The sequence below is a fragment of the Sus scrofa genome, chromosome 2 (assembly GCF_054392235.1).
Source record: "Sus scrofa isolate SSC_HxYL_T2T_F1_AM1 chromosome 2, Sscrofa_HxYL_maternal_Yorkshire_Landrace_v2.0, whole genome shotgun sequence".
NCBI classification, from domain to species: domain Eukaryota; kingdom Metazoa; phylum Chordata; class Mammalia; order Artiodactyla; family Suidae; genus Sus; species Sus scrofa.
The window spans coordinates 74,731,456-74,757,467 of record NC_139384.1 but is presented as its reverse complement, the minus strand read 5'-3'; the positions used below and the strand labels follow the sequence as shown (position 1 = coordinate 74,757,467).

Below are 26,012 nucleotides of genomic sequence, written 5' to 3'. Positions count from 1 at the left end.
CTCAAGACTTGTCAGCGAACAAGACCCAGCAGGCTCCCGGAGGTGGATTCATGCTCAGTAACATGCCCAGAAGATGGAGGAAGAAGCCTAGTCATCAGGATCAGTTCTGATAGAATGTCACACATCCAAGTCACATCTTGGGTTGCTCTGCTCTTTCCTTCTCTATGGCAAGATCCTCAGTGAAGTCCAAGCACAGAACCCACTTTTTAACTTATTGTGACAAAGGTCCATTCCAGGAAGTGGGTGCTTGAAGTGGGCCTGGTCATCTGATACTTGTTATGGCCTTTTTACTCACAAATGCATCGCTTCTGTTCTCGCCCCCTGGACTCTGTCCCCACCCAGCAGCCCCCAGAAAGTCTCTCCACATAGAGGGGAGGAGCTTAGCACTCTGGTGCTGAGAACATCCTCTGAGATTTCTGGTCCTTCTCTAATCCCTTGCTTTTCATTTTTTCATTGCTGCATTGCTTTCATCTCAAACATCCTCAGCCATGGTTGTGCCCTGCGCATAGGCTGTTCCCTTAGCAGGAATGCTCTTCCCTCTTGTTTTCCCTATGGTTGCTCCCTTCTTGTTATTGAGAGCATGGCTTCAGCGTCATCCAGAGTCCTTCCCTGATCGTCCCGTCTGGAGTGTGACCCCTGCACTCTGTTTATTTTCTCTGGTCCTCCTTGAGCTGTGGTTGCATTTTCATTTGGGTATCTGATGGTCTTTCACTTGGACAGACCGTGAGGCCTGTGAGGGCAGGGACTCTGGGTGTCTTGTTCCTGCAGCTTCCCTGATATCTGACCAGTGCCGACTTGTTGAACAAATGATTCTTGAATGGATAGGTGAATGCAGCTTCTCCCTGTGGTCAGGTTCATGGGAAGTGAAGGGTGAATGGGGGCCTGCTGCAGGGACCTCATGAGCCCAGTGTCTCATGTGTTGGGCTGAGGTGGCCCCGTGTGACCAGTCCTGAGTAGTCCTGACCTAGGGAAGCTGACTTTATGAGGTGGCTGTAAGCCCCTGATCCACTCCAGCCTTAAGTGACCTATTTCCTATTGTCTTACTTCTTGTGGAACCTGTGCAATGTATGTGGGCCTGTCTTTCATTGCAGAGGTGGCTGACAGGTTCCACTGGTTTGGGTGCTCTCTTGTGGTAGGCTCTGCTCACCTGTTTTTCAATCCATTGCGTATTTATTTGTTCATTTGTTCCAACTTTTTTTTTTTTTTTTTTTTTCTGCTTTTGAGTGCCGCACCCTCGGCATGTGGAAGTTCCCAGGCTAGGGGTCTAATTGGAGCTACAGCTGCCAGCCACAGCCACAGCAACATGGGTTCTGAGTTGTGCCTGTGATTCACCACAGCTCATGGCAACTCGGATCCTTAACCCACTGAGCAAGGCTGGGGATCGAACCTGCGTCCTCATGATTACTAGTCCGGTTTGTAACCTACTGAGACACAACGGGAACTCTGGTGCCTGTCAAACTAGGAATACTGAGCTAAGTGAACCACAGCCTCTGTCCTCAGGGTCTAAGCCCATGTCTGAAAGAGGAGGTCTTTCAGGAAGGGAGGAGAATAGCAAGTTTAACTTTCAGAGGGCAGTTTATTGTTAAGTCCTTGGCGGGGGACACGCATTTGGTGTGTGTTATGTAAATGTAAATGTGTGAGAGTACTTGTTCCTTATTATTGATGAGTGTGCTGTGGATGGTGTTTGGGCCTCCCTGCTCCCCTGCTGCAGTCCCATGGTTAGTTAGAGGTGGACCACGAGCCTTTCCCAGGCCTCTGAGGAATAAAGGGCCTCTCAGTTGCTCGCTATGACTGGCAGGCTGGCACAGCCCTGTCCCTGTCCCTGTTCGAACTGGGCTCTTACATAAGCAGAGCTCGTGGGCCATTTAGGCAGCCCAGGAGATTGCAGCATTTGTGCCATCTCCCGGGCCTTCTGAATTCTTTTTTTTTTTCTTTCCTTCCTCTTTAAAAGGACCAGGGAGCACTGGCAGGGGGCTGTGCCAGCTGTATGGGGCCCGAGGGAATGGCGCCTGTTCTTAGCGTGGGAGTGGGTCTGTCGAGTTGGGGGGAGAGAGCTTAACATTTGCACTGGAGCTTCATGGACCAACAGGAAGCAGGTTGAACTTCAGGGGGTCCAAGCGCTGCAGCTGCCAGTCTTCTTGTGAGGAGAAGCTGTCAAGAATTGGAATTCTGGAGCAGAAAGAAGTGTGTGTTGGGAGAGTTGCCAAATTGATGCTTCTCGGGAGGTGGGGTCAGGGGAGCATCTCTCTTTGCTGGGGGTGGTGAGGGTAACAGTAGAATTCTTGGGGAGATGTGTTTAGTCTGAAATAGTATGTTGTTGAAACTCTTCAGATAATCGAGTCTCACAAAATCTCCTGGCTGGAGGTGGGGAGAGCCCCATGGTGGGATAGTTCCAGGAGCTGTGGCTCTGCTTGTCCCATCTGGGAATCCCATCATTCAGGTCTCAGCTCGAATGTCACATCCTCCGAAAGTCTCCCTTTGACCTACCCAGGCCACACTTGTCACCCTGTCACCTCTCCTGTTCTGGTTCTCAGCGTAGTGTTTGGCGCTTTCTGTAGCTGTTCGTGTCAGGCTGTCCTCGGCAACCCCTGCTGAGGATCGAGTGATTGTGTGCATGACTGGAGACTCACACACAGGGCAGCTCAGGCCCAGGCAGTTAGCCATGTCATCATGCCCACACCCCTATCCCCGCCCCAGCACTGCTGCCCAACAAGGAGGAGGGTCCCAGGAGGGTTTTAGGCTCGAGGGGTGCCAGACCATGAGCACATGTAGCTTCGAAGTGTTGGTTGGGCTCCTGCTTGTCTTTTGTCATTTGGGAATTTGGTCATTGCTCCCTCGGCCCGTTTTTGACCCAGTTACCTGAACTCTGAGTGTTCCTCTAAGGATGAGATAGGGATCCTGTAGGAAGAACTAACCATGACCGACAGGCCCCAGTAAATTTCCTAGCAGGCTCCTCTAGACACCGCCGTCTGAGACATCGGCCCAGGAACAGTCCTTTTCACCACATCCTGACTCACCCAGGGCTTCAGTGGATGGCACCATTTCCAGTCTCTCCAGCTGGGCCTGGGGACCGGTGTACCACCCCAGGAGAAAGCATGGGGAGAGCTGTCTGTGTGAAGACTCTGGAGCCCATTTCCTCTTGCTTCATGCAGAGCCGATCCTCCAGACCTGTGGGGCCGGGAGAGGTGCGAGGGCCTTGGCCTGAGGAGCTGCTCGCAGGTAACACTGCAGGGGGAAGGCCAAAGAAGGGCAGCTTCCTGCACCCTTCTCTTGACAGTTGCAGCTGAGTGTTGTCTTTTAAATTTCCTTTCCCTTTATGGACATAGTGAGGCCTGTTAAATATTCCAGAAAACCTGCACTCTGCCAACATCTCTCTCACTTGTTACTACTCTCCCAAGGTTCACATACCTGCAGCACCCCCTACCCCATATTTTCATGTTCCTTAAGTTGGGGTGGATATCAAGACTGATGTCCATCTACCTATTTATCTTAAGTTGATATATGTGTCATTCCCCCTTCCCCCAAATTTCCAGCTTGTTTTGAATCAGTGGCACCTCAGGATCCAGGAACTAGGGTGTCTTTTCTACCACTTGCTGCCTCTGTGCCCTAGTCAAAGCCGTCACGGTCTCTGGCCTGTCTTGTTTCCGAGATTCTCACTCCTGTCTCTGCTTCCCTGCTTGTCCCCAGCAGCTGGGGGGGGGGTCCTCAAAACCTGATCAGCTTGTGGCACCCCACCAACTTGCCATCACTCATCACTTTTTCAGACCCAGAGTTCTTGTCTTGGCCTCTGCTCCAGCCTCCTCTTCAGTTGCGTGCCCTCAAGTATGCTGTGCTCCAGTTTTTTGTTGAGCTGTGCCAGGCTCTGTGTTGCCTCAGGGCTTTTGTACTTCCTTCAGGGAGCCTCATGCTGGTCCTTAATTTGGCTCAAATCACGCTTCCTTCGAGAGGCTTTCCGTGGACCACACAGCCTGTGACCTTCTGGGCTCCCTGCCCTGCTCTTTTCTTCCCAGTGACTGGTACATCCTTGAGTTATGTGATCGATTCTTTGTGTATATTCCCCTTGAGTGTAAGCAGGCCTGGTGGGGGGGCTTGGCTGTTGTATCCAAGCACCTGGGTCACCACTCAGCATGCCACTGTCACATATCTGAGGTCTTTCTGTCCATTGTCGAGCCCAGCGCCTAGCACAGGCCTGGCACATCCATTGAAGGGCTCCGTAAGCATTTGCTGAGCAAGTGCAGGACGGGAACTTCTCAGTCAGCAGAAAAGGCTTTTAGGGGTTCCAGATGCCCTCTATTTGTGGTTGAACCCTTGCAGGTCTCTGTACAGCAAGCATATCCTAATTCAGCTTGGGCACAGATATGTTTCCAGGGCTCTGGGGTTCTCTGGCCTGAGCCTGGCATCCCTGAGAAGTATGCAGAAAACAGGAGTGCTCTGCAGTAGGCAGCTGCAGCCACCCTTAGGCAGAGCCTTCTGGCTTGTGTATCAGAAGGTTTGATGGGCTTGCTTGGAGCTCCTCTGGGCCATGTAGAGTCTGGGAAATGAGTGGTGCCTGGGGCTGAGTCTGAACTTGGAGATGGGATCAGGATTTCTGACCCTGACTGGTTAATGCCTACTATGCTACTGGGCTCTTAGGGACCTGCATGGGTGTGAGAAAGTGAGCAATACCAGGCCCTGGGGACTGGGTCCTGTTGTCAGTCCCTGGGACCAGGTCACAAGTCACTGCTTTCAGAAAAACAGTGGAGTGGTGCGTAATGGGCTAGTCAGCTGGGAGATCCTTACAAATGTTTTTGACATTGAATCACTCTGTGACTTTGGGCCTGTAACTCAGAAGGAGTTTACAGGAGTGAGATTTTTTTTTTTTTTTTTTTTTTTTTTTGCTTTAACAAAACTCTGTTCATTCTCATCTGATTATTTACGTGAACACAGCTTCTTAGTATTAAAAAAAAAAAGAATAAAGAACTGTCAGAGTAAAGGATTTGGCATTGTTACTGCTGTATCAGGGTTTGATCCTTGGCTGGGAACTTGCATTCTGTGGGCATGTCCCACCACCCCACCAAATGCTCTATCTTATTCTAGCAATAAGCAAAATTCACCTTGGCTACATGAACTAATTGGAAAAAAAGGTGCATCCGTCCCACTGAGATAGTGCCAATATCCTACTTTTTATGGTGATTTTCTTTTTTCTTTGCTTTTTAGGGCTGCACCCGCGGCATTTCGGAGGTTCCCAGGCTGGAGGCCCAATTGGGGCTGTCGCCACCGGCCTACACCACAGCTCACGGCCATGTGGCATCCCTAACCCACTGAGCAAGGCCAGGGATCGAACCCACAACCTCATGGTTCCCAGATGGGTTCATTTCCTCTGTGCCACGATGGGAACTCCAATAATCTACTATTTATGGTTAATGTTTAGTGAATAGATTTATACTACACTGATGATTTATACTTACGATGTATGTTAAACTGCTGTTGTAATAACTCATCCTGAAGGATTTTCTTTTTACACTTAGAGCCTTAGGTCATGAAAATGTTTTTTAAGAAATTAAATTTCAATTTGAGCAATAGGTAGGATGCTTAGTAATAACGTTTAGTCACAATCACGTATTTGGATAAAATTCCATGGGGCAAGGAAATAGGAATGGAACAAAAAAGGAGTGAATATTAAAGAGCTTGTTTATAACTTTTTAAAGGGATGATGGTAGGTATCAAATTAGTCATGTATTTAAACTCTATTGTGAGATATGACAGAACCCAAAAAATGTTTATATAGAATTTGTGTTATCTCCAGTAGGCCAGAGGTGACATCTTTTGCAACTATTCAGGCTCAGGTAAAAAAAAATACTGGATATCAATTTTAAAATGTGGGCGGGGAGAGTTCCTTTTATGGCTTAGTGAGTTAAGGACCTGACATTGTCTCTGTGAGGATGCAGTGTGTTAAGAATCTGGCATTGCCTGTGAGCTGTGGCATAGGTCACAGATGCTGCTTGCATCTGGTGTTGCTGTGGCTGTGGCATAGGCCTGCAACTGCAGCTACAGCTCCTGATTAGACCCCTAGCATAGGAACTGGCGTAGGCTTTGGGTGTGGCAATTAAAAAATGTCAGGTAGGGGTATGCACAATTTGCAGACTTACTTATGCATTTTTTAAATGGCTGCACCTGTGGTATATGGAAGTTCCGGGCCAGGGATCAAATCCGAACTGGAGCTGCCACCTATGCCACACCATATCCTTAACCCGGGCTGGAGACCAAACCAGCGCCTGCACAAAGACTAGCTAGATCATTAACCTACCGAGCCACATTAACCTCCTATAGACTCATTTTAGGGATACATGGCCAAAAAGTGTTCAAAGAATGCTGAGTTTGTTCACTTGCAGATGTTTCTTTCTAATTCCGGGGGGGGGGGGCGGGGAAGGAGTGGTATTTCTCAGCTAGATCTCTTTGGAGCTATTTCATGGGCATTTCAGACTTAGTATGTCTAAAACTGAACCTGGTCTCCATCACCAACCTGCGTTTCCCCACCTCCTCCTCCCCAGTCAATGGCGTTCCCAATCTTATTACCAGGCTCCAGTCTGTTTGACTCAGCTCTTTCCCTCACACCTCATGTCCAAAAGTCAGCAAATCCTGTCTGCTTTCAAAATACAGGTGGAATAGAACCACTTCTCATCAGCTCTGCTGCCATCCGGAGGCCCAGGCCAGGGTGTAGCAGCCTTTACCTGTGGAGGCCCAGCTGGTAAATAAATAGCTTAGTCTTTGCTGATCGTACAGCCTCTGTGACAGCTTCTCAACTCTGCCTCTATCACAAAAGTAGCCCTAGGTGATTGTCAACTAGTGAACATGGCTGTGTTCCAAAACCAGTGAACATGACTTTGTGGGTACTGAAATTTGAATTTCATATAATTTTCCTATGTCATAAAATAGGTTCTTTCTGATTTTTTTCTGACTTTAAAATATAGAAACTGTGGTAGCTTGTACAAAAACAGGTGGTGGACCAGAATTGGCCTGTGGGCTATATATAGTTAGTTGACCCTTTATCTAAGCCATCCTTTCATTTTGAGAACCTTAGTGGGCTTCCTGCTTCTATCCTTATTCCCCTACAGTCCAGAGGGATTTTTTTTTTTTTTTTTTTTTCTGTCTTTTCTAGGGCCACACCAGCATATGGAGGTTCCCAGGCTAGGGGTCTAATCAGAGACGTAGCCACGGGCCTACACCGCAGCCACAGCAACGTGGGATCCAAGCCGCATCTGTGACCTACACCACAGCTCATGGCAACGCCGGATCCTTAACCCACTGAACGAAGCCAGGGATCGAACTCGCAACCTCATGGTTCCTAGTTGGATTCGTTAACCACTGAGCCACGATGGGAACTCCCAGAGGGATCTTTTAGGAACCCAAGTTAGATCACATCCCTCCTCTGCCTAGAACCTGTATGGCTCCCACTTCATTCAGAGTAGAATTATGGCCCTCACTTTGCCTAAGAGATCCTGTGCCACCCATCACCTCCCTGTCCCCCCTCCCCTCCCCAGCCACGGAAGCCTCGGCTGCATCTCAGGGCCTTTGCACAGGCCATTCCCCTGCCTGGATGCTCTCCTTAGATCTCAACTGCCCTCTCCTTCACTGCCTTCAGGGCTTGGCTCAGCAGTCCCTCAAGGAGGCCTTTCTTGACCCCTATGAGCAGTGAAACTGCCAGCTCCATTCGCCTGCCAACTCTCTGCCCCTTTCACCTGTCCCCTTTTCCAGCTTTATTTTTCCCATGGCACATGTCATCTAATATGACATGAACATATCTATCTTATTGTCTCTGTACCCCAATAAAATGTTGGCTCCACATGGGCAAGGATTTCTGTCTCCACAGTTGAATCCCCACAGCCCTTAAAAGTACTTGGTGTGTAGTAGGCATTCAGTTACTGTGCAGTGAGTGAATGAGCCTCAGTGTCCTCATCTGCAGAAGGGGATTAACAATAAAGGAGATAAATTGTATGGAGGACGTGTCATCCTGCCTGCACCTTGTGTGCATGCGGGAGGTGTTAGCTGCTTGTGGATATCTGGCCTGCCACGTGGGCCCCAGACTGGACTGTGCACAAGCTGTTTTCTCAGGGTGTACACTGACCTGCTTGCTGCACCTGGGCTGGACGTGCTGGGCCCAGGTGCGGGGTTGGCCTTCTGCTGCCCTGGTCAGTCTGCAGTCAGCCTGTGTCCGCAGGGCTCAGCTTCTCCGCCTCTTCCAGCTTCCTGACCTGACAGCGCCTTCCAGCCCAGAGATACAGAGAGACCAGATGTGGTCACCATCCTTGACCCTGCCAGGGGATGCAGAGGTGTAGATCTGGACCGTCCTCTGGGGATCTGGGGCTATAGAGACAGCCCCAGAGAAAGAGCGTTCAGTTCCTTTTCTTTTCTTTTTCTTTTTTTTTGTCTTCTTAGGGCTGCTCCTGCGGCATATGGAGGTTCCCAGACTAGGGTCGAAGTGGAGATATAGCTGCCGGCTACACCACAGCCATCGCAATGCTGGATCCTTAACCCATTAAGTGAGGCCAGGGATCGAACCTGCATCCTCATGGGTACAAGTCGGGTTCCTTAACCACTGAGCCAGCATAGGAACTCCATGTTCAGTTCTAAGGAGCAAAAACAGACAGTCAGATCCCTGCCCCTGGAACTTTTAACTCATGTGTCCTTGGGGCCAGTGACTTCTGCTCCTGAGCCTTGGCTGCCTCGTCTGTAAAACTGGGTAACAACGCCACTTTAACAAGTGATCATGAGCTGGTGGAGGTTGGGTGCTGGCCTCCTGCTTGGTGGTGCTGGAGGAGGGAGTAGGGGAAGGGGTGGGGAGCAACTGAGGGCCCTCAGGGAGGGTCTTGGAGGGCAGCATCAGTTAGGAGGGTTTTTGGCATCATCCAGAGGGCAGGAGCCTATTTGAGCAAGGCAGCCCAGGTTGGGTTGGCCTGGCTGCGTCCACCTGTCCCTGGGAGGTTTCAAAGCTGTGGATGCTTGGCCCTCCATCAGAGATCCCAATTTCCTTGCCTGATTTGAAGGCCAGGGCTCTTCAGGCGAGTTTCATAAGCAGGCAGGGTTCAGGACCACTGGGCAGGGCCTCTGCCATCTGCTACAGGCATCGTCTCTGTCAGGTCCTCTTATAAACATTCTCATTTACCAGGTGGAGAAGCCAGGGCTGAGGCAGGGAGGTTGGTCTGACTTTGGCCTCTGCAGTTCTGCCATGTGCTCAGTGTTGGGGACTCCCTCACACCCGCCATGGCATTGGTTTTGCAGGCTCATTAGTGGCTTTAGCCTGTGGCAGAAAACCATGCAGGAAGTATGGAGACAGCTGCTGACCCTGTCTGAGCCCCGCTGGGTGGTATCGGGGTGACAGGCCTTTTGCCCTTGGCCTGGCCTGACTCTGCTGGGGCCAAGAGAGGCTGGGGCCAGGGGAGAGGTAGGCTCAGCCTCCCAAGGGCATTCCTTGTGGAGGTGGCATGTTTTGCACGGTCCGGACCTCCAGGGACTAGGTGTCCTGGAGTGAGAAGGTCAGCAGGGAGGGGTTGCCTTCCAGATAATTGGGTCCAGGGTTTGTTCCCCTTTTTTTCTTGTGAGCATCTAGCCCCAGGGCTGTGGGCACTAGGGCGAATGGTTAAAGAGTATGGTCCTCTGAGGCCCAAGACCCAGAGTCCCATTGTGTTGGTCCAGCATCTCTTTCTTCTTGGGCCTTCTCTGGTCCAACCACCAACCAGGACACCTGAGTCCCCTAATGTCCCCCAAGGCTGTGTGGGGCTCTGCCAGCTTCTCCTGGCCCCAGATCCTAGAGCCTTGGGACACTGGCATTCTTAGCTGGTCATTAGGGACAGGAAGCAGGAGCTGGTTAAGGGCCTGGGAGTGGGTGGTCAGTCTCTCTCTGCCCATTCCACCCTGGGTGCCATCCTCTCCACCTCAGTACCTCACGGAGGCTGATGCAGTTGCCCCAGGCACCTCGGAGAAGCGGGGTCATGAGCTGAGGCCACTGGGGAAGGAGGTATTTCTGGCGGAGCAGGTGTGGCCTGTGCTGGCTTCTTGGCAGCTGAACCCAGGGTCTTCTCAGATGCCCTGGCATGAGCAGTGTGACTTCGATATTTCTGGAAAGTGGAAAGGAGAGGGAGCCGAAAGTGCTGAGCTGCTGAGTCCAGGTGAACATGCTCAAGCCTCTGCATTTGTGCAGTAGGTGAGCTGGTCCGGCCCTGCTCTGCTCAGGGCCAGGCCTCCATCCTTTGGGTGCAGCAGCCCTTGTGCCCCTGTTGGTGGGGGGTGCTGTGGGGCCAAGGGTACCCGTGTTGGCTGGCTGAAGGACCTGTCAGGCCCTCTGCATCTTTGCTTGGAGTCCTTTGCTTGGCTGCATGGACCAGGGCTTGTACCCACAGCAGGCCTCTTGTGCCTCAGCTTTGGAAGAAGATGTCACCCACCAGAGCCCACACTCCCCCACAGGCCCAGTGCAGGCACTGGTTGGTTTGTGCCAGGCTGCCCAGCACAAGATAGCCTGATTGAAGTACTCTTTTCTGGCAGGCAGAGAAACCTCTGGGGCCCCAGAGAGCTGAATCTGGACAGGATGTGGTGTCAAGCGTACTCACTGTGTGGGGGCCTCTGCAGAGCATGCGCTGGCCTGGGGGTTGCAGCCCCAGAGGCCTGTATGTGGTGGGGGTTACTCATCTAAATGGAATTAATGGCTGCTCCTCCCTGGGCAGCAGGCCGCCAGCGAGGTTTGAAGGGAGAGGGTGAAGAGGGTGAAGAGGTTTGAAGAGAGAGGGTGAAGAGGGGCGTCTGCAGTTCTCACCCATACCTATTGGGCGGGCTCCATCTTAGGAGTGGGAGATGATGAGGGTGACCAGGAACCCAAGCTGACTCTCAGGTCTGTGTCTGCCCCTTGTCCCAGACCCTGGGAAGGAGACTGCGGGGAGGCGGCTGTGCCTTGTTTAGATGGGAAGGGCCTGAGGAACACTGGGCCAGGCTATGTATATGAAAATGGAGAAACTGAAGCTTGAGAGGGGCCCTGGCTCCTGAATCTGGAGGAGGCCTTCCGGACACTGGTGTCTGGGCCCTCTGCCATGCCTGCCCGGTGGCTCCTGCAGGGCAGAGCAACAGCTGCATTCTTCTGACCTCAGCTCAGGTGGTGTCCACCCTTCCTGCCACCCTCCTTCTTGGTGCTTCTCCCTCTGCAGCTCAGGTCACCCCCATATCCAGACTATCAGTCCATCTGGTCAGTTCCATCTTCCTAGACTGCCACTTTTTACCTTTTCCATGGCCACCTCCTTGCCCCTGCCCCTGTCATTGCCTGCACCCTGGTCTCCCACTTCCCAGGGGGTGCCTATGAGCAGCCAAATCAGGTCACATCCTTCCTCTGCTCAAGAACCCTCCATGGCTCCACCCCACTCAGCGCCCCCAGGGGCCCAGAGGCCCAGAAGTCAGTCTGCCCCTCACTTCATCATATCTTCCCTTGCTCCTCCTCTACACGCTGCTCCTACCGCTCTGCCTGCTTCTTAAATGGTCTCAGGGCCTCTGGACTTGCTGTTCCCTATGCCTGGAAATCTCTTCCCCGAGACGTGTGCAGGGTTTGTACCCTTACTCCTTGGGCCTTTGCCTTGGATGCCCCTTCCTCTCTGCTAAAGTGGCCATCCTCTCCACTCCTTACTCTCCCACCCCACCCTGTCACCTTTCTCTGTTTTTCTCCACAACTCTTGGTGCAAAACTCGCCACTATTTATTGTCTGTCCCCGCCCTTGCTCCCTCCCCCTGCCGGCACACAGTTTCGGAATGCAGCCTCTGTGCAGGCAGCCGTTTGGTTTTGCTCAGCAGTTCCCAGGGGAAGAGAGGAGGCAGGAAAGGATGAAGGATTAAGTATGAAGCAGTGGCTCCCTGAGGGCTTTTTTTCTGGTTAAGTGGTAGAGCCAGAGGTAGTGCCGACTTTCTTGACCCCGTCCTGCCCTGGATGTACCTGGGTCACTCACCTGGGCTCGGGTGCTGCTTTGGATGCCTTTCCCGCCGGTGGAGCAGAGGCCACGGCCACAAGGGGGCAGCAGAGAGCGCGGCAGTCTCTGCCGCCTGCCGCCTTTGGGGCGGTGGTGATGAACTAAAGTAGGGACGGTTGCCGGTCCCGCCTCCACCACCTGCACGTGTCTTGCTATTGTTAGGGTTCAGGCTCACTGTCACCAGCTCATGGCACCACCTCTCTGACCTTGGTGTGGTTGGGCTCCTTCATGGCTGTGGTCGGGAATTGGGGAGAAGGAGCCCTGACTCCCTGTGTGCCTGCCCCTTCTATTTCGCTAGTATTGGTGGAATAACATTGATCCCTTGTAAGAATTATTCTAGACAGGACATGTTTATGTGCTTTCACAGGGAGGCCTTCCCTGAGTTCTGTGTCTAAAATGGCCATCCTCCACACTCCTGACCCTACTGCTCCTCCACACCCCCCGCCCACTTCTCTTTTTTTCTGCACAATTCCTGCAAAACATGGAAGAATTATCTGTCCCTGCCCTATTTCCCCCACCTGGTACACAAAGACCAGAACGGTGGTTGTTATTATCTGTAATCTTGCAGTAACCCTGTGAAATAGCAGGTGGGGGCAGCCCAGTTTGTAGGTGAGGAGAGGGAGCCTCAGAGAGGTTGGGTAACTTGCCAGGGCCACACAGCCAGGAAATAGGTGGGTGTTTTTGAGTTTGCAGCCTCCTTATGAGGGGCCGCTAGGCCTCTGGTGCTGCCTCCAAGGGCCCAGGCTGTGTAGAGCCTGTCAGTGTAGGGCCCCTTCTGTGGTGGGGTGGCTGATGAAAAAGGACAGAGGGGTTCTCCAGGAGCTGGAGCTGGCTCATCACTGACCCTTTCCTTCAGTGAGCCATGCCCTAGGATCTGGGAGGAGGGTCTGGCAGCCACAGGGTCACCAGAGCTGAATGGTTGTGTCTGCAGGGCTCACAGAGGCTTCCCTGGAGCAAGGCCCCTGGCTCAGGTCAGGGAAAGACTCCTGCAGCAGCTCCTGCACTGGGGTGCCCACCTCTGCTCTGGGCTCTGGCAGGCTACTTCAATCAGGCTGCCTTGTGCTGGGCAGCCTGGCACAACCCAGCCAGTGCCTGCACTGGGCCTGTGGGGGAGTGTGGGCTCTGGGGGGGTGACATCTTCCGAAGCTGGGGCACCAGAGTGCAGTGAAGGAGGAGTAGGAAAGGCCTTGGTTCAGACGGTGGTGGGGAGGGGGCTTTGAGGCCTTGCCTCTGTGACCTTCGTGCCTTACACAGGTGTTCATGGAACGCCGCTCCTTGCCAGGTTCTGGTCTGGGTGCTGGGAAATAACAGAACAAGGTAGTCCCTGCCCTCTGGAGCTGACCGTCCAGTGGGAGGCAGGTCCAATGGGAGGCAGACGATAAATGTCTGGGTTGCTATTTTAAGTTGACGGTCAGGAACAGCCTCACTGAGAAGGTCTGAGGAGGTGAGGGAGGAGCCCTGGGGGGTCTGGGGGAGAGCAGTTCAGGCAGTGAGAACAGCATGTGCAAAGGCCCTGAGCCTCTCCGCTCGAGCTCTGGTTTTCTCATCTGCCACATGGGGGCCATCCGTGGAGACTTATCTCCCTGAGGCTCTGGGCACCCCCGTTAGCTTGAAACAGGTGCTCAGAAAACAAGCCCCTCTTTTTCTGCTGCGGCTTCCTTGATCAGTGGCTCTGGGTGCCCCAGTCTGGGTGGGGCAAGCCTGCAGCCTGCTCCTCCCCCACTCCTCTTGCAGGGTGGGCTGTGCCCTACCCCTCATCTGGCCCTCCCCCATCCCCTTAGCCCTGACCTCGTGCTGCCCCCAGTTGCTGTTGGCCCGTCCTGGAATCTGGGGCCTCTGGGTGAGAATTCCTCCCAGGCTTAGGGAACTGTCATTGCAGAGCCATCATCCTGCCCTGTCCTTGTCCTCTGGCCATTGTGCCTGAGGCTTTGGGGCCACACCCCCTGCCTGTGGCTGGTGCTGGACCTCAGGTTAGTGACACCGGGATTTTCTTCATTCATCCTTTGAATGTATCACCCTCTTGTCTCCCATCTCCCCCCCAGCCTCCTCCCTCTGTGGGTGCCCCTGGTTCCCTCAGGATGCCCACCACTCACTCCTCCCTGTCCCTCACCTGCCTTGTCTCCAGGGTGGGGCCTGGGCCTGCTGCCTCTCCTGTGCTCAGGACTCCTGCCTGGGCCTCTGCCCAGAGCCGCCTGTGCCCTCTAACCCCAGTCCTGGGCTCCTACCCGAGGCTGGTGTCAGGCCTGGGCAGGCATATGTGTGTGTGTGAGACAAGCGTAGGGGTGGGAGGGGTGCATTCGGGGATAAGCTCAGGGACTGAAAACTGGGAAGCACTGGCTCCAGGCCCCCCACAGTTAGGCCCAGTCAGGTGGGGGGAGGGGGAGTGGGGAGCCTCTGCTGCTTCCTTCCCCTGGACCTTTTCTTTCTATGGGTAATTGGGACTGGTTTGTTAGTATACTACCCCCCCCCCAAAATGATTTATTGAAGTAAAGTTCACATAACATAAAATTAACTATTTAAAAGTTAAATAGTTACTGAATGGAATGGTTCAGTGGCCTTTCGTACATTCATAGTGTTGTGCAGCCGCCACCTCTCTCTAACTCCATAACTTTTTCATCTTCCCGAAGGGAGACCAGGTCCCCATTAACCAACCCTCTCATTTCCCCTCCCCTATCCTTGGCAGCCACCAATCTGCTTTTTGTCTCCTTCCATTTACCTCTCTGGACATATCACATAAATATGTCGCCATTTGTAGCTGGCTTCTTTCACCTAGTGTGTGTGTGTGTTCCCCCCCACCTGGCATTTAAAATTTACCTTTCAAAGTAATGATAGAGACACATGCAGTTGCAAAATAGTAGAGAGGTTCTGCACCCCCCTTGCCCCGGCCCTGCAAGGCTTTTCAGAACTCTGGGTGGAGATTTGGGGGCAGGACATGGGAAGAGAGGACTGGTCCTGTCACAGTGGCTCTGAGCTGCAGCAACCCCCTCCCCAGAGGGCTGGGCCCTTGAGCACTGCCCCATGGCTGGGCTTACCTCTTGTGAGGGTGCTGCTGCTCCTCTCCGCCGTGGGCTGGCCTGGCTGTGTGGCTGGCCTAGGTGCTGGCCTGGGTGCGGCAGCGGCAGCAGCTGCGGTGGCGGCTGCTGGGAGTGTGGCCCCTGTCTCGGCCGCCCCCTCCTGCCTCCCAGCTTCCTTTCCCAGCAGTCAGTCTGGGCCCCCGACGGCCCATCCTCTGTTCCTGAGTCCTGGTCCAGTGCCCGGGCTGGGGGGAGAGGGTAGGATTTCAGCCCTCCCCCGGCAGCTGGCCGGCAGGGAGAGGGGCTGGTTGTATTTTAAGCTGTTGAGTGGTTCAGCAGGAACTCGGAGGCCTGCTCTCCCAGTAGGCACACTGCTGCCTTCCTGCAGACTACATGGGCTCCAAAGGCATGTGGGCACTGCCCGCCTGGGACCCAGGCACTATTAATATACCTGCAGCCACAGGGCAGGTCCAGGGACCTGCTCTCTTCGCCCTTTCTGGCACATTCCACCTGTGCCCCTGGAGTGGGGCCAGACACTCCAGGCGGTGTGACCAGCTCCCTCTTCCTGGCCCTTCTGCCTCGGCTTGTTATTCTTGTGATTCAGAGGGGTCCAGTAACCTGCTCCCCAAGGCCACATGGCTGCACAGAGCCCCCAGTTGACAGCAGGCACACTCCAGTGTAACAGTAGCATTGGCCAGGACTTCTTGGGCTCCAGGCCCTCTCCTACCCTTAGTCCGTGATGCGAGGTGGGAGGAGCATAGATGGGCAAACAGGCCTGTGAGCTGCAGCTGCCCACTGGCCGGCAGGGGAGTTAGGACCAGAACCCAGGCCCATCCCCTTCCCTTCACAGACTCCCAGAGTCTCCTCCCGCCTGTCCTTGTGGTTTGGGGCACTCTCGTCTGTCTGGCACCACCCAGCCCTTGGAAGTACATACATTCCCACTTGTCTTGGCTCAGGCTCCAAGAGAGGTGAGGCCAGAGTCACCCTGTGACTTCGTGGCAGGGCCAGGTTCAGTCTCTTGTGTTGCCCACCTCACCCTCTGCCTCTCCCACTGGCGGTGGGGTCTTTGTGAGGGGAGCCCTTTCCTTTGAGTGGGTGTGTCTGGAGTCCTACCCCGAGGTTCCCAGCTCTGCCCCATGCTGCCTCTGACTGACGACCTAACCAGGCGGGGAAGGGACCTCAGCACCTGCTGCCCAGTGGCCAGCTTGGGGTCAGACCCAGTGCTGCCTGCCACAACCCCATGTCTAATAGGAGCAATGCCTCCTAGCCCTGCGCTGGGGCTCTGAGGCCTTTTGTGATGGGTTGAGGCCTGCGGGGTCTCACCCCAGCTCCCCTGGCAGTTCACACCATTCACTTCTGGCCTGGGTGCCTTCTCAGATCCCCTGGAGGCTCCCTCCCTCCCAGCCTGTTCCTTTGTACCACCACTGCCTTGAGCTCAGGGAGAGCAGAGTGTGCATGTGGGGGGCCCAGGCTTTCTGCTCTGGGCTTTAGGGGGCACAGAGTCTGGACAAGGGCTGTGTTGGGCTGACATGGTGGGATGACTGCCCAGAAGGTGGCCTTGAAGGCCTGGGTGGACCTAGTGAGAAGTAGATGGGAGAGGGAGGCTGGGGAGATGGGAGCCAAGATCTCAGCCTAGACTGGGGGCGCTTGTTGGCAACTTCCTGGTTTCCTGATCTTTTCCACACTTAGAGGTTCTCTGCACCAATAACTCTGGAATCTGTCACCTCCCTGGGAACACAAATGCACAAGGAAAATAATCCAGAGTGTCTCTTAGAGCTCAGAAGGGGAAATGGATGATCTATCTCATGGATTCTCAAAATAGCTGGGATTTCTCCAAGCCTAGTTGACTCTGCGAGCCTGAGCTGGGTTCTGGGGCTTGGGCTCTGGCTGGTCTTTCACCCTCCTCCTGCTGACTGGCCCTCTTTTGGCGCTGGGCGGGGAGGCCGGGAGGCACCTCCCTGTCTGCCTCTGGGACTCTTCCTTCCCCTGTGCTGTTTGGGGTCCATGTCCATTCAAAAGCCCCACCTTTAGGGCACCCCAGCCCTGGAGGGGGGCTGTCCCCCCTCCCCAGAGGTCTGTGGCAGGCTCCTGGGGGGCTCAGTGTGGGGCAGTTTTATATTTAGCTGGGCCATGGCTGTTGGGCCACTCGGGTTACATCTGCACAGAAGCCGGCAGTGCCAGGGCAGGCACGGGCTCCTTTCCAGCACCGCGGCAGAATTTGATCGCGCCAGCCCGGCCCAGAGCACTTCGTGTGGGGAGGTCTGTGGAGGGGGCTGACGGCCGGCAGCTGGGGCTGCTGGCCACAGCCGGCAGAGCCGGGCAGCATGGACCTGAGCATGAGCATGGTGGCCCGGGAGACCAGCCAGGGCCTCGGCCCTGCCTTTGGCCTCAATGGCCTTCCCCGGCCTGCACCCCCCAAGACAACCAAGAAACCTAAAAAGGCCGTTCTCTTCTTTGAGGTGGAGATTCTGGATGCAAAGACCCGGGAGAAGCTGTGCTTCCTGGACAAGGTAGGATCATGGTGCAGACTGTGCTGGGCCAAGGGTGCTGGGCCTTGGACCCACCCCTTCTGGGTGCTCCTGGCCCCAAGGGAGATGGGAGTGCCCCTCTAACCTGTCCCCTGATACCCACACCCCTGCCCTTCAGGGTTTGTGTGAGGGGTCCTGTCCCTTGGTGGCCCCAGACAGCTGGCCCCTCAGGATAGTGCACCGTGGCCCCTGAGTGTGGTCTGGAGCTGGCCTCCTAGTGTGAGAGGAAGTGAAGCGGCCTCTGTGGACCCCCCCACAGCTCTGGGGCCTGGGAGGGAGATGGAGTTGAGACCTTCTCCTTCTGAGGCCAGACCAGGGGAAGGGGCCTGTTCCATCCCAGAGGAGGTCTGCAGCAGACCGAGGACCTTCACTCTGGGGCAGTTGTGGGTGGGGGTGGAGAGAGGAGGCAGAGAAGTAGGCCTGACTTCCCATGTTCAAACCATCTCCCAGCTAGTTATGGGGTGTCCTGGCTGCCTGGCTAAAACGGCCCTCAGGCCCATCGCTGTCCTGTCAGCCATGTGGACTGGGGGGCTTGGTCCCACCCACCTGTCCAGTAGCAGCTGCCTGGTACCCCAGTTCATCCCACCTCATCAGGAGGGATCCTGGGTCCTGGGCTCTGCCCAGGGCTGATGCCTCTGCGGACTGTGCTTCTCCCAGGTGGAGCCCCAAGCCACCATTGCCGAGATCAAGAACCTTTTCACCAAGAGTCGTAAGTCTGGGGCCTGGATGCACTGCCCCTTGCGACCCCTCTGGGCAAGGACCTTTAGGTGGGACCTCATTTTGCAGAGATTCCCCCTGTGTGGCCCAGGCTTCTGTGGGCTTGCCTGGAGCAGGCGCCCCCACGTGGCCATTGGTAGGAACGCCCTTGCTGGGCTGTCGGAAGGACAACATCCGGCTTTGCTTGCTCTTCCGGTCTGTGTCCTGGAGCTGCACGGGCTTTTGCGGGGCGGGGCGTGGGGGGAGAGGAGTTGCTGTAGGGAACTTGGGTCCCACCAAGCTGTGCACTGTGACATCTCATTCCCCACAGATCCGCAGTGGTACCCTGCCCGCCAGTCCCTCCGCCTGGACCCCAGTGAGTACAGCTGTCTGCCTGGCTCCCCCTGGGCTTTTGGGTGGCAGTGGGTGGAGGCCCAGGCAGCCCCTGAGCCCTGGCCCACCTCTTGACAGAGGGCAAGTCCCTGAAGGATGAGGACGTTCTGCAGAAGCTGCCTGTGGGCACCACGGCCACACTCTACTTCCGGGACCTGGGGGCCCAGATCAGCTGGGTAACGGTGAGTGCAGATGCCCCTCTCCCAGTAGCCTTGACTCTCATCTGCCACATTGTGGTGACTCACTTTGCCCCTCCCCAGGTCTTCCTGACAGAGTACGCGGGTCCCCTTTTCATCTATTTGCTCTTCTACTTCCGGGTGCCCTTCATTTATGGCCACAAATATGACTTCACGTCCAGTCGGCATACGGTGGTGCAGTGAGTAGGGCCAGGTGGGAGCTGGTGGCAGAGGGAGGGGAAGGCCTGCCGGACCTGCCCCTGCTAAACTGACTTCCCCGACAGCCTCGCCTGCATCTGCCACTCATTCCACTACATCAAGCGCCTGTTGGAGACGCTCTTCGTGCATCGCTTCTCCCATGGCACTATGCCCTTGCGCAACATCTTCAAGGTCAGCCCCCAGCTGCCCATCCCAGGCCCCTCACCCTTGGCCCGCCCTCCCTGGTCTTCCTCACCTCCACTGGGGCAGGCTCCATCCCGGCCCCGCTCCCTTTCAGAACTGCACCTACTACTGGGGCTTTGCTGCATGGATGGCCTATTACATCAACCACCCTCTCTACACACCCCCAAGTAAGTGGCCTTGGACCCTGTTCCCCCTGTGAACAGCCCCCTCCCTGACCCAGGCTCTCCCCTGACAGGCCTTCCTTTCTGCTTCCTCTTCAGCCTATGGAGCTCAGCAGGTTAAATTGGCACTTGCCATCTTTGTGGTAAGCAGTCTGGGGTGGATGATGGGGTTGGGGGAGTCTGTGGGGGTGCCCTCCGAGCTGACCCTGCTTCTTTGACAGATCTGCCAGCTTGGCAACTTCTCCATCCACATGGCCCTGCGGGACCTGCGGCCAGCAGGTGAGTGGCCTCCTCCAGGCAGGGGGGCTGGCTTCCTGGGCAGGCTGGGCTGGACTAGGGTGTTCTCACTTCTGTCCTGTCCTTCCAGGGTCCAAGACCAGGAAGATCCCATACCCCACCAAGAACCCCTTCACATGGCTTTTCCTGCTGGTGTCCTGCCCCAACTACACATACGAGGTGAGGGTCTGCCTGGCTCCCCTCCCCTGTCCCTCCTGGGGTTCGGGATCCTGTGTGGAGGGCTAGTCTTTAGGAGGGGGGTTGCCTAGCTTCGTAGCTGCTTTCATAGTTTGAACTTAAAGTACCTGGAGAAGGAGATGGCCTCTTGGGGGCCGGGGGGGCAGCTTCACCATGTAGTCCCCCCTTCACCTCCTTTACTCCAGGCCCTTCGAGCCCTGGAGTTTGGTTCCCACCCCCTTACTAGAATAGAAAGTAAGGGTTGGTGGGGAGGTGGCTGGGAGGGTGGGCGGGGTCTTGACAGAACAGCTGGGGCTGTGCAGCCCTGCCCACCCTCGCCCTGCCTGCCCCGTCCACAGGTGGGGTCCTGGATTGGCTTTGCCATCATGACACAGTGTCTCCCAGGTGAGCCTGCTGCCCCTTCCCCAGGTGGGGCCTGTCTGCCCTGGTTGTGTGCAGCCCTCCCTGACTCCACTGCTCTGCCCTACAGTGGCCCTCTTCTCCCTGGTGGGCTTCACCCAGATGACCATCTGGGCCAAGGGCAAGCACCGCAGCTACCTGAAGGAGTTCCGAGACTACCCGCCCCTACGCATGCCCATCATCCCCTTCCTGCTCTGAGCGGCTCCCCCCACTCAGGCTCAGGCAAGCTGGGCTCTGTCCCCCTGCCCCGCCCCAGTGTCATCCTGGGGGAGGGGTGGGAACTGTTGCTCTCTAGTGCCTGGAATAAAACCTGCCTGCCCAGCTGGACTCAGACTCAGGGTGTTTCTTTTGGGGGTTGGTTTAGGGACCAGCACACGACAGAAAGAGGCAGAGTTTGGGCCAAGGGGCCTGGAGGCTTTTATTTCTTGACTGGTCCACAGGGTGGTAGGTGGGCCCACTACAGGGCCATTTCGGGAGCCACCTCACCGGGCCCCTGGCCTCTGGCCATTTCTGCTTCCCTCTGCTCCCGCCGCTTCTTCCGCTGGAGCAGCCGCCGCTCCCGCTCAAACTCCTTCATGCGCTTCACGTAGCTGTGGGCAGAGCAGAGAAGTGGTGTCAGGTCCCCCTCCCCCAGCCAGGACACAGCCGTCCCATAGTCTGAGAAACTGATGGGACAGGAGCACGTGGCCTGTGGCACTTGGGGGGCCTGAATAGGAAAGACCTGTGTCTGTGGATTGTCTGGGGACCACCCCCACCCCCTCAGGTGGACACCAGTGAACCCAGAGCAGGGGCTGGGCCTCCCACCTCAAAGGTCCAAGGCAGCCTCAAAGCCACTATCCCACCCAACAGCCCCTTTGGGGTCCTCTTTCTATTGAGGTGGAAATTTGGAGGGATGGGGTGTGGGGCTCACTCTAGGTGCTCGCAGTAGTCCCAGTCATGCTGCTCATGCTTGCAGGCCAGAAAGTTGGGGAAGCTGTCACGCTTGCACTTGAGCAGCTGGATGAGGTAGTGGGCGCAGTAGTCCCGCTGCTGGAGCATCAGCTGTGCGTCGTTCATCTCCTGCTGCGTGGCCACCATCTCTGCAGAGGACCGGTGGGGCTCAGCCGGGGCTTGCTAGCTGGGGCCTGACTGTTGGGGACTCCCTCCCAGTCACACCCCAATCCAGGGAGACTTAGCCAACCCATGTGTGAGGTGGTGGTGGGGCCCACAGCTCAGGAGCGCCCCCATCAACGACCTGGTGGCAGAAAGGAGTGTGCCTAATTTGCACAAAGGCAACCCTGGACATTGAAGCCCAGACAAAGGAAGGACCCCTCTCCCATCACCCTGGGTGCCTCAATGCCCATACTGGACTCTTGTCTCCCCTCCCCCTAGAGTCACTCTCCAGATAGCCCCACCCTGCAGAGCATGCACTCAGAAACCGCTTTCTTCCCTCTGCTGGGAACAATCCAGTGTGTGTGTGGGGGGGTGGGGGGCAGGAGACCTGGATCCCAGCTTTGCCCTCTCAGCAGAGGTGCCTCTCAGAGTCTCATGAGTGGACTAAAAGTCCTCAGCTTGAAAGTTAACTAAGCTACTATATGTAAAGTGCTCAGGTGCCTGCCCGTAGAGAGCCGAACTAACCCCTGGTCCTGCTGTCTGCCTGCCCACCCACCTGGCAAACTCGACGCAGATGAAATCAACCTTCAAGAGGCCGACTGGGGCTGTGAGAAATTTTGGGCACGCACCCCTGCACGTGCCCCGCTGTGCCGGTGATGCTGAGCTCTGTCCTGCCCACCAGGAGTGCTCAGGACCTGGCCTTCCTGCATCCTCACGAGAGCCCCCCTGAACTTACTCCTGCATCTTTCTTGATCCTAGTGCCTTCCCATCAGCAGCAAAAAGTGTCCACAGCTCACCTGCAGTCCTCCCTGCTGGCTCCTCACCCCTCTGCTTCCCAGCTGCTTTTCTGTCTCACCCCAGCCCAGGTCCTCATTCCCCCTCCACCAGCTTCCATGTCCCACCCCAGCACTGCCCACACACTGGCTCTCCAGAGCCACTCATGACTGCAGAACACTGCGCTTCCTCAGCCTCTTGCTTGCTTCTTTCTCAAACATTCGCTTCCCATGGCTCCCCTCTCCACCACACTCTCCCCAGGTTTCCTCCCCTTGCTATGGCTTCCCCCCCTTGCTATGGCTTCCCCCCCTTGCTATGGCTTCCCCCCCTTGCTATGGCTTCCCCCCCTTGCTATGGCTTCCCAAGCCCAAACATTAAGCATCGGCCTCTGGTGGTTCTTGCTAAGAGCCCTCTGCACGTTCCAATCCAAGGCTTTGATCTCCACTCCATAGACTGATGAGCCCCAACTTGGTCCCTCCATCTTCAAATTCAACTCCTGCAACCCTAGGCCTTGGGTCACCTGTAGCCCCTGACAGTTTCTATGTCAGTGTGGTGCCACTCACACTAGATGCTCCAGCATCAGCAGGCAGGATCTAGGGAGAACCTTCTGTGTGCTTAGGTGTTGGGGATGCAGAATGGAGCATGCCAGGCAAGGATCCCTGCTCTTGGAGGGAGACATGGAACGAACAGGTAGAACTAGATGTTGCAGGATGCCTGACAATGTGTGGAAAATAAAAAAAAAAGGAAGAGAGAGAGAGGCTGTGTAGGGAGGTGGGTTACAACTTTAGATGGAGGTGGGGTCCCTCAAAAGATGGCATCTGAAGGTGAGGGAGTGAGTCACACAGACACTTGGGGTAAGAGGTTTCCAATGGGGCAACAGCAGGTGCAGAGGTGGGACAGGCAGGATGCCCCAGGGATTTCCGCCTGAGCACATGGTGGTTAGTGTTGGAGGGAGGTGCAGACTCGGGAGGGGAGGTTGGGACCTCTGTTTTGGACCTGCTGAGTGCAAGATGTCTGTTAATATGGAGTGGAGCTTACAGGCAGGCAGTGAGGTCCATGCATCTGGGGTTCAGGGTCAAGGCCCAGCTGGAGAGGAAAACTCTGGCATTGGCCTTCTGCATGTGAAATCAGAGGACTTGCTGAGACCCTCTAGGTAGTGAGTGGAGACAGATGACCCCAGCATTTCCAAGGCAGGGAGGTGGGTAGTGGTTATGAGTTCTTGGAACCAAGTGGGGACGGGCTTTCAGGAAGTGGCAGTGCCCAGCTGCAGTGGCCTTAAAGCTGAGAACTGACAATGGGGGTTAGCAGGGACATAGTGGGGAAGGGGTGGGGGAAGCCTGACCGGAGCCTGGTCAGCAAAGTGTTGGGGAGACAGCTGGAGGGGGAGATGGGTCAGGAGAGGAAATAACAATGTATTGGCATGTTGATGGGAAGACCAATGCTGCGAGAGGAGAATGGTTGGGGCTGTCCTTGGGTAGGGGAGAGGATGGGATGGAGGGCATCAGAAGGTTCACCTGGAGCAGAGGCTTAGCCAAAGCAGGGGCAGATCACCTGGAGTAACAAGAGAGAAGGAGGGATCCCAGGCTGTGTAGCAAGCAGGGGTGAAGAGAGCCTAAAGAGCTTTTGGTTTCTTCTCTATCTCTTTTTTTCTTAGTGCCGTGGTGCCTGCTGCGTGTGGAAGTTCCCAGGCTAGGGGTTGAATCAGAGCTGCAGCTGCCAGCCTATGCCACAGAGACGTTAGGTCTGAACCACATCTGTGAACTACACAGAAGCTCACGGCAATGCCAGATCCTTAACCCACTGAACGGGGCCAGGGATCAAACCCGCATCCTCATGGCTACTAGTTGGGTTTGTTACCACCGAGCCACAGTGGGAACTCCTGGATGCTTCTCTTATGAAGATGCAAAAACTAGCTGAAAGGAGGTGATGGAGGCTGAGAGAGAAGGTGTGAGACAGTGGCCTAAGGGGGAGCAACAGAGAGGGCCAGGGAATGCCACATAAAAACCAGCAGCATGAAGGGTCAACTGGGGGAGCAACTGAGAGACCAGTCAGGGAAGTTGGATGTTCTTCTCCCATGACATTCAGCTACACAAGGACAGGAGACAAGAAGAGCTGGCTTTAACCAGGGTTTTGGTTAAGCACGAGAGAGGAATGGGGGTCAGGGGGGTGGCTGTGGGTGTTTGCAAAACTCATCATGGGCAAAGCTGGGTGTGAGGCTCAGTAACATGATAAGGAGGTGGGTGTACTGATGGGCTGTAGGTTCAGGGAGAGCTGAAGGGACTACCAGGAGTTCAGACACTAGAGGACTGTACCTCCCAACGTTCTTCCAAATCCAAACCTCTCAGAACCACCCCCACCCTAGAGGTTTCCCTGTCTCCAAATTGTGGCCCACCTGGTAGCCAGCGCCACCTCTGGACAAAGCAAATCTGATCGTGTCCCTCCTCTGTTTAGAAGCACTAGCTCTCCCCTCTCCTTGGTTTCCTTGTGGTCAACTCCTCCGCATCCCCCTCAGGTCTTGCTTCTAGTCACAGCCTCCGGGAAGCCCGCCTTGATACTGCTTGGTCCCCCAAGATCGGCCAGGTTCCACTGTTTCCCTCAAAGAGCTGTGAGTTCCCTTTAATCGTGCCTGCTGCATCCTCGATGCCCAACTTGGAATTTGGCCCAGGACTGGCGCTCGATATGCTTGTGATATTAATACATAAAAAAAAGTATGTGCGGTGTGAGTGAGCCCCCCCTTGTTTTCTCGATCATATCTAAAAACAGGAGTGCCGTCTGGACAGATGTACCATGAGCACATCCCTTCCGTGATAAACCCTTCCATGGCTGCCCCATTAACTCCAGGGCTAAGCCCAGCCCCGAGCGCCTCATAAACCCCGTTCTCCTACTCTCTTTTACCCCCAGAGCTTTTTACTCAAACCGTGCTCTCTGCCTGGAATGCCTTCGCACTCAGGCAGGGTCACGCGCATCCTCCGTACTCCTCCGGGCCGAGATCAGGGCTGAGTATGGACACGCCGCTTTACGCTCGAGCCCACCACTGGGGACCCCGGCGTTCAGGTCTCTAGCCCAACTCCCGCCGGCCGCGCCTGCGCATTGGGCCTCACCGCGTTCCTTGCGCTCCGGGAAGCCGTAGTCAGGCGGGAAGGTGGGCATCCGCAGGGGGTCGGGCTCCTTTGATGCATCGCCCAGGTAGCGCCGGGCCAGGTGCGCCCCCATGGCTGCTGTCACACCGCAGGTTCTTGAAGCAGCCGGGGTCACCTAGCTCCTGCCCGGAAGCATTCCCCCTTGGACAGCCACAACTTCCGGGTTGCTCGGGCCGTAGCAGGGATCATAAAGATGAACGACTCCAGAGGTCTTCAGGTGTCTTTAGCGTCACCTCGCGGTTAGGAGGAGAAGCAACGCGCGCGCTCCCCACTAGGGATGGCCAGAGAAGACCTCCCTACATCTGGAAATCCATCTAGGCCGGGGAGGGTGGAGGATACGAGTTTGGGGCCTCCTCCCCCCCTCCCAGGTAACCCCTGGTCTCTCGGAGCTAGAGCACAAATGAAAACTATTATATATATATATATATTTTTTTTTTTTTTTTTTTTTTTTGTCTTTTTAGGGCTGGCATTTGGAGGTTCCCAGGCTAGGGATCCAATCCGGAGCTGTAGCCGCCAGTCTACGCTACAGCCACCCATAGCAAAGCGGGATGCGAGCAGCTTCTGCGACCTACACCACAGCTCACGGCAACGCTGAATTCTTAACCCACTGAGCAAGACCAGGGATCAAGCCCGCATCCTCATGGATACTAGTCTGGTTCGTTAACCGCTGAGCCACGACGGGAACACCAATATATCATATTTTTTTTGATTAAAAAAGTTTTTATTCTAAAACATTCCAATTGTCGGTAAAAAACCTGATATGTATGTCATTGGCACATATAAAAA

At 55.4% G+C, this 26,012-nt stretch overlaps 2 protein-coding genes and 1 long non-coding RNA gene across 6 annotated transcripts in view; 1 reads left to right on the top strand and 2 right to left on the bottom strand.

Annotated features, from left to right (window-relative positions):
- The window catches only part of LOC110259333 (uncharacterized), a 29,783-nt gene extending 14,554 nt beyond the window's left edge, over positions 1 to 15,229 (bottom strand). For both annotated transcript variants that reach the window (XR_014837513.1, XR_002341615.2), the window contains exons 1-3: positions 15,010 to 15,229; positions 9,920 to 10,094; positions 8,105 to 8,606 (exon numbers count right to left, since the gene is read on the bottom strand). This is a non-coding gene — a long non-coding RNA (uncharacterized LOC110259333). The remainder of the gene's footprint in view (positions 1 to 8,104; positions 8,607 to 9,919; positions 10,095 to 15,009) is intronic.
- Positions 1 to 20,547, top strand: part of TECR (trans-2,3-enoyl-CoA reductase) — a 28,481-nt gene extending 7,934 nt beyond the window's left edge. The window contains exons 1-13 of one of the 3 annotated variants that reach the window (XM_085012658.1): positions 16,939 to 17,250; positions 17,451 to 17,501; positions 18,177 to 18,228; positions 18,547 to 18,591; positions 18,687 to 18,790; positions 18,869 to 18,984; positions 19,069 to 19,174; positions 19,281 to 19,353; positions 19,447 to 19,490; positions 19,569 to 19,626; positions 19,715 to 19,803; positions 20,160 to 20,205; positions 20,291 to 20,547. In XM_085012658.1, the coding sequence (XP_084868784.1) occupies positions 17,122 to 17,250; positions 17,451 to 17,501; positions 18,177 to 18,228; positions 18,547 to 18,591; positions 18,687 to 18,790; positions 18,869 to 18,984; positions 19,069 to 19,174; positions 19,281 to 19,353; positions 19,447 to 19,490; positions 19,569 to 19,626; positions 19,715 to 19,803; positions 20,160 to 20,205; positions 20,291 to 20,418 (1,041 nt within the window). In that variant the 5' untranslated portion in view covers positions 16,939 to 17,121 and the 3' untranslated portion in view covers positions 20,419 to 20,547. Of the gene's footprint in view, positions 1 to 16,938; positions 17,502 to 18,176; positions 18,229 to 18,546; positions 18,592 to 18,686; positions 18,791 to 18,868; positions 18,985 to 19,068; positions 19,175 to 19,280; positions 19,354 to 19,446; positions 19,491 to 19,568; positions 19,627 to 19,714; positions 19,804 to 20,159; positions 20,206 to 20,290 lie in introns of those variants that run through there. The other 2 variants (XM_021083691.2, XM_085012657.1) reach the window with 2 other exon arrangements.
- A 66-nt stretch (positions 20,548 to 20,613) lies between these two features.
- NDUFB7 (NADH:ubiquinone oxidoreductase subunit B7) lies at positions 20,614 to 25,378 on the bottom strand. The gene is made up of 3 exons (XM_003480775.5): positions 25,188 to 25,378; positions 21,131 to 21,299; positions 20,614 to 20,810 (listed from the first exon to the last, which is right to left on the bottom strand). Exons 1-3 carry the CDS (start codon positions 25,297 to 25,299, stop codon positions 20,678 to 20,680), a joined length of 414 nt encoding a protein of 137 aa, XP_003480823.2. The 5' UTR covers positions 25,300 to 25,378; the 3' UTR covers positions 20,614 to 20,677.
- Positions 25,379 to 26,012: the final 634 nt, after the last annotated feature.

Coding starts and splice junctions, on each gene's coding strand:
- NDUFB7 (XM_003480775.5), bottom strand. CDS start 25,299: ATGGGGGCGCACCTGGCCCGGCGCTACCTGGGCGATGCATCAAAGGAG. Junction 21,300..25,187: donor CCCGGAGCGCAAGGAACGCG/GTGAGGCCCAAT, acceptor GGTCCTCTGCAG/AGATGGTGGCCACGCAGCAG. Junction 20,811..21,130: donor GACTACTGCGAGCACCTAGA/GTGAGCCCCACA, acceptor CTCTGCCCACAG/CTACGTGAAGCGCATGAAGG.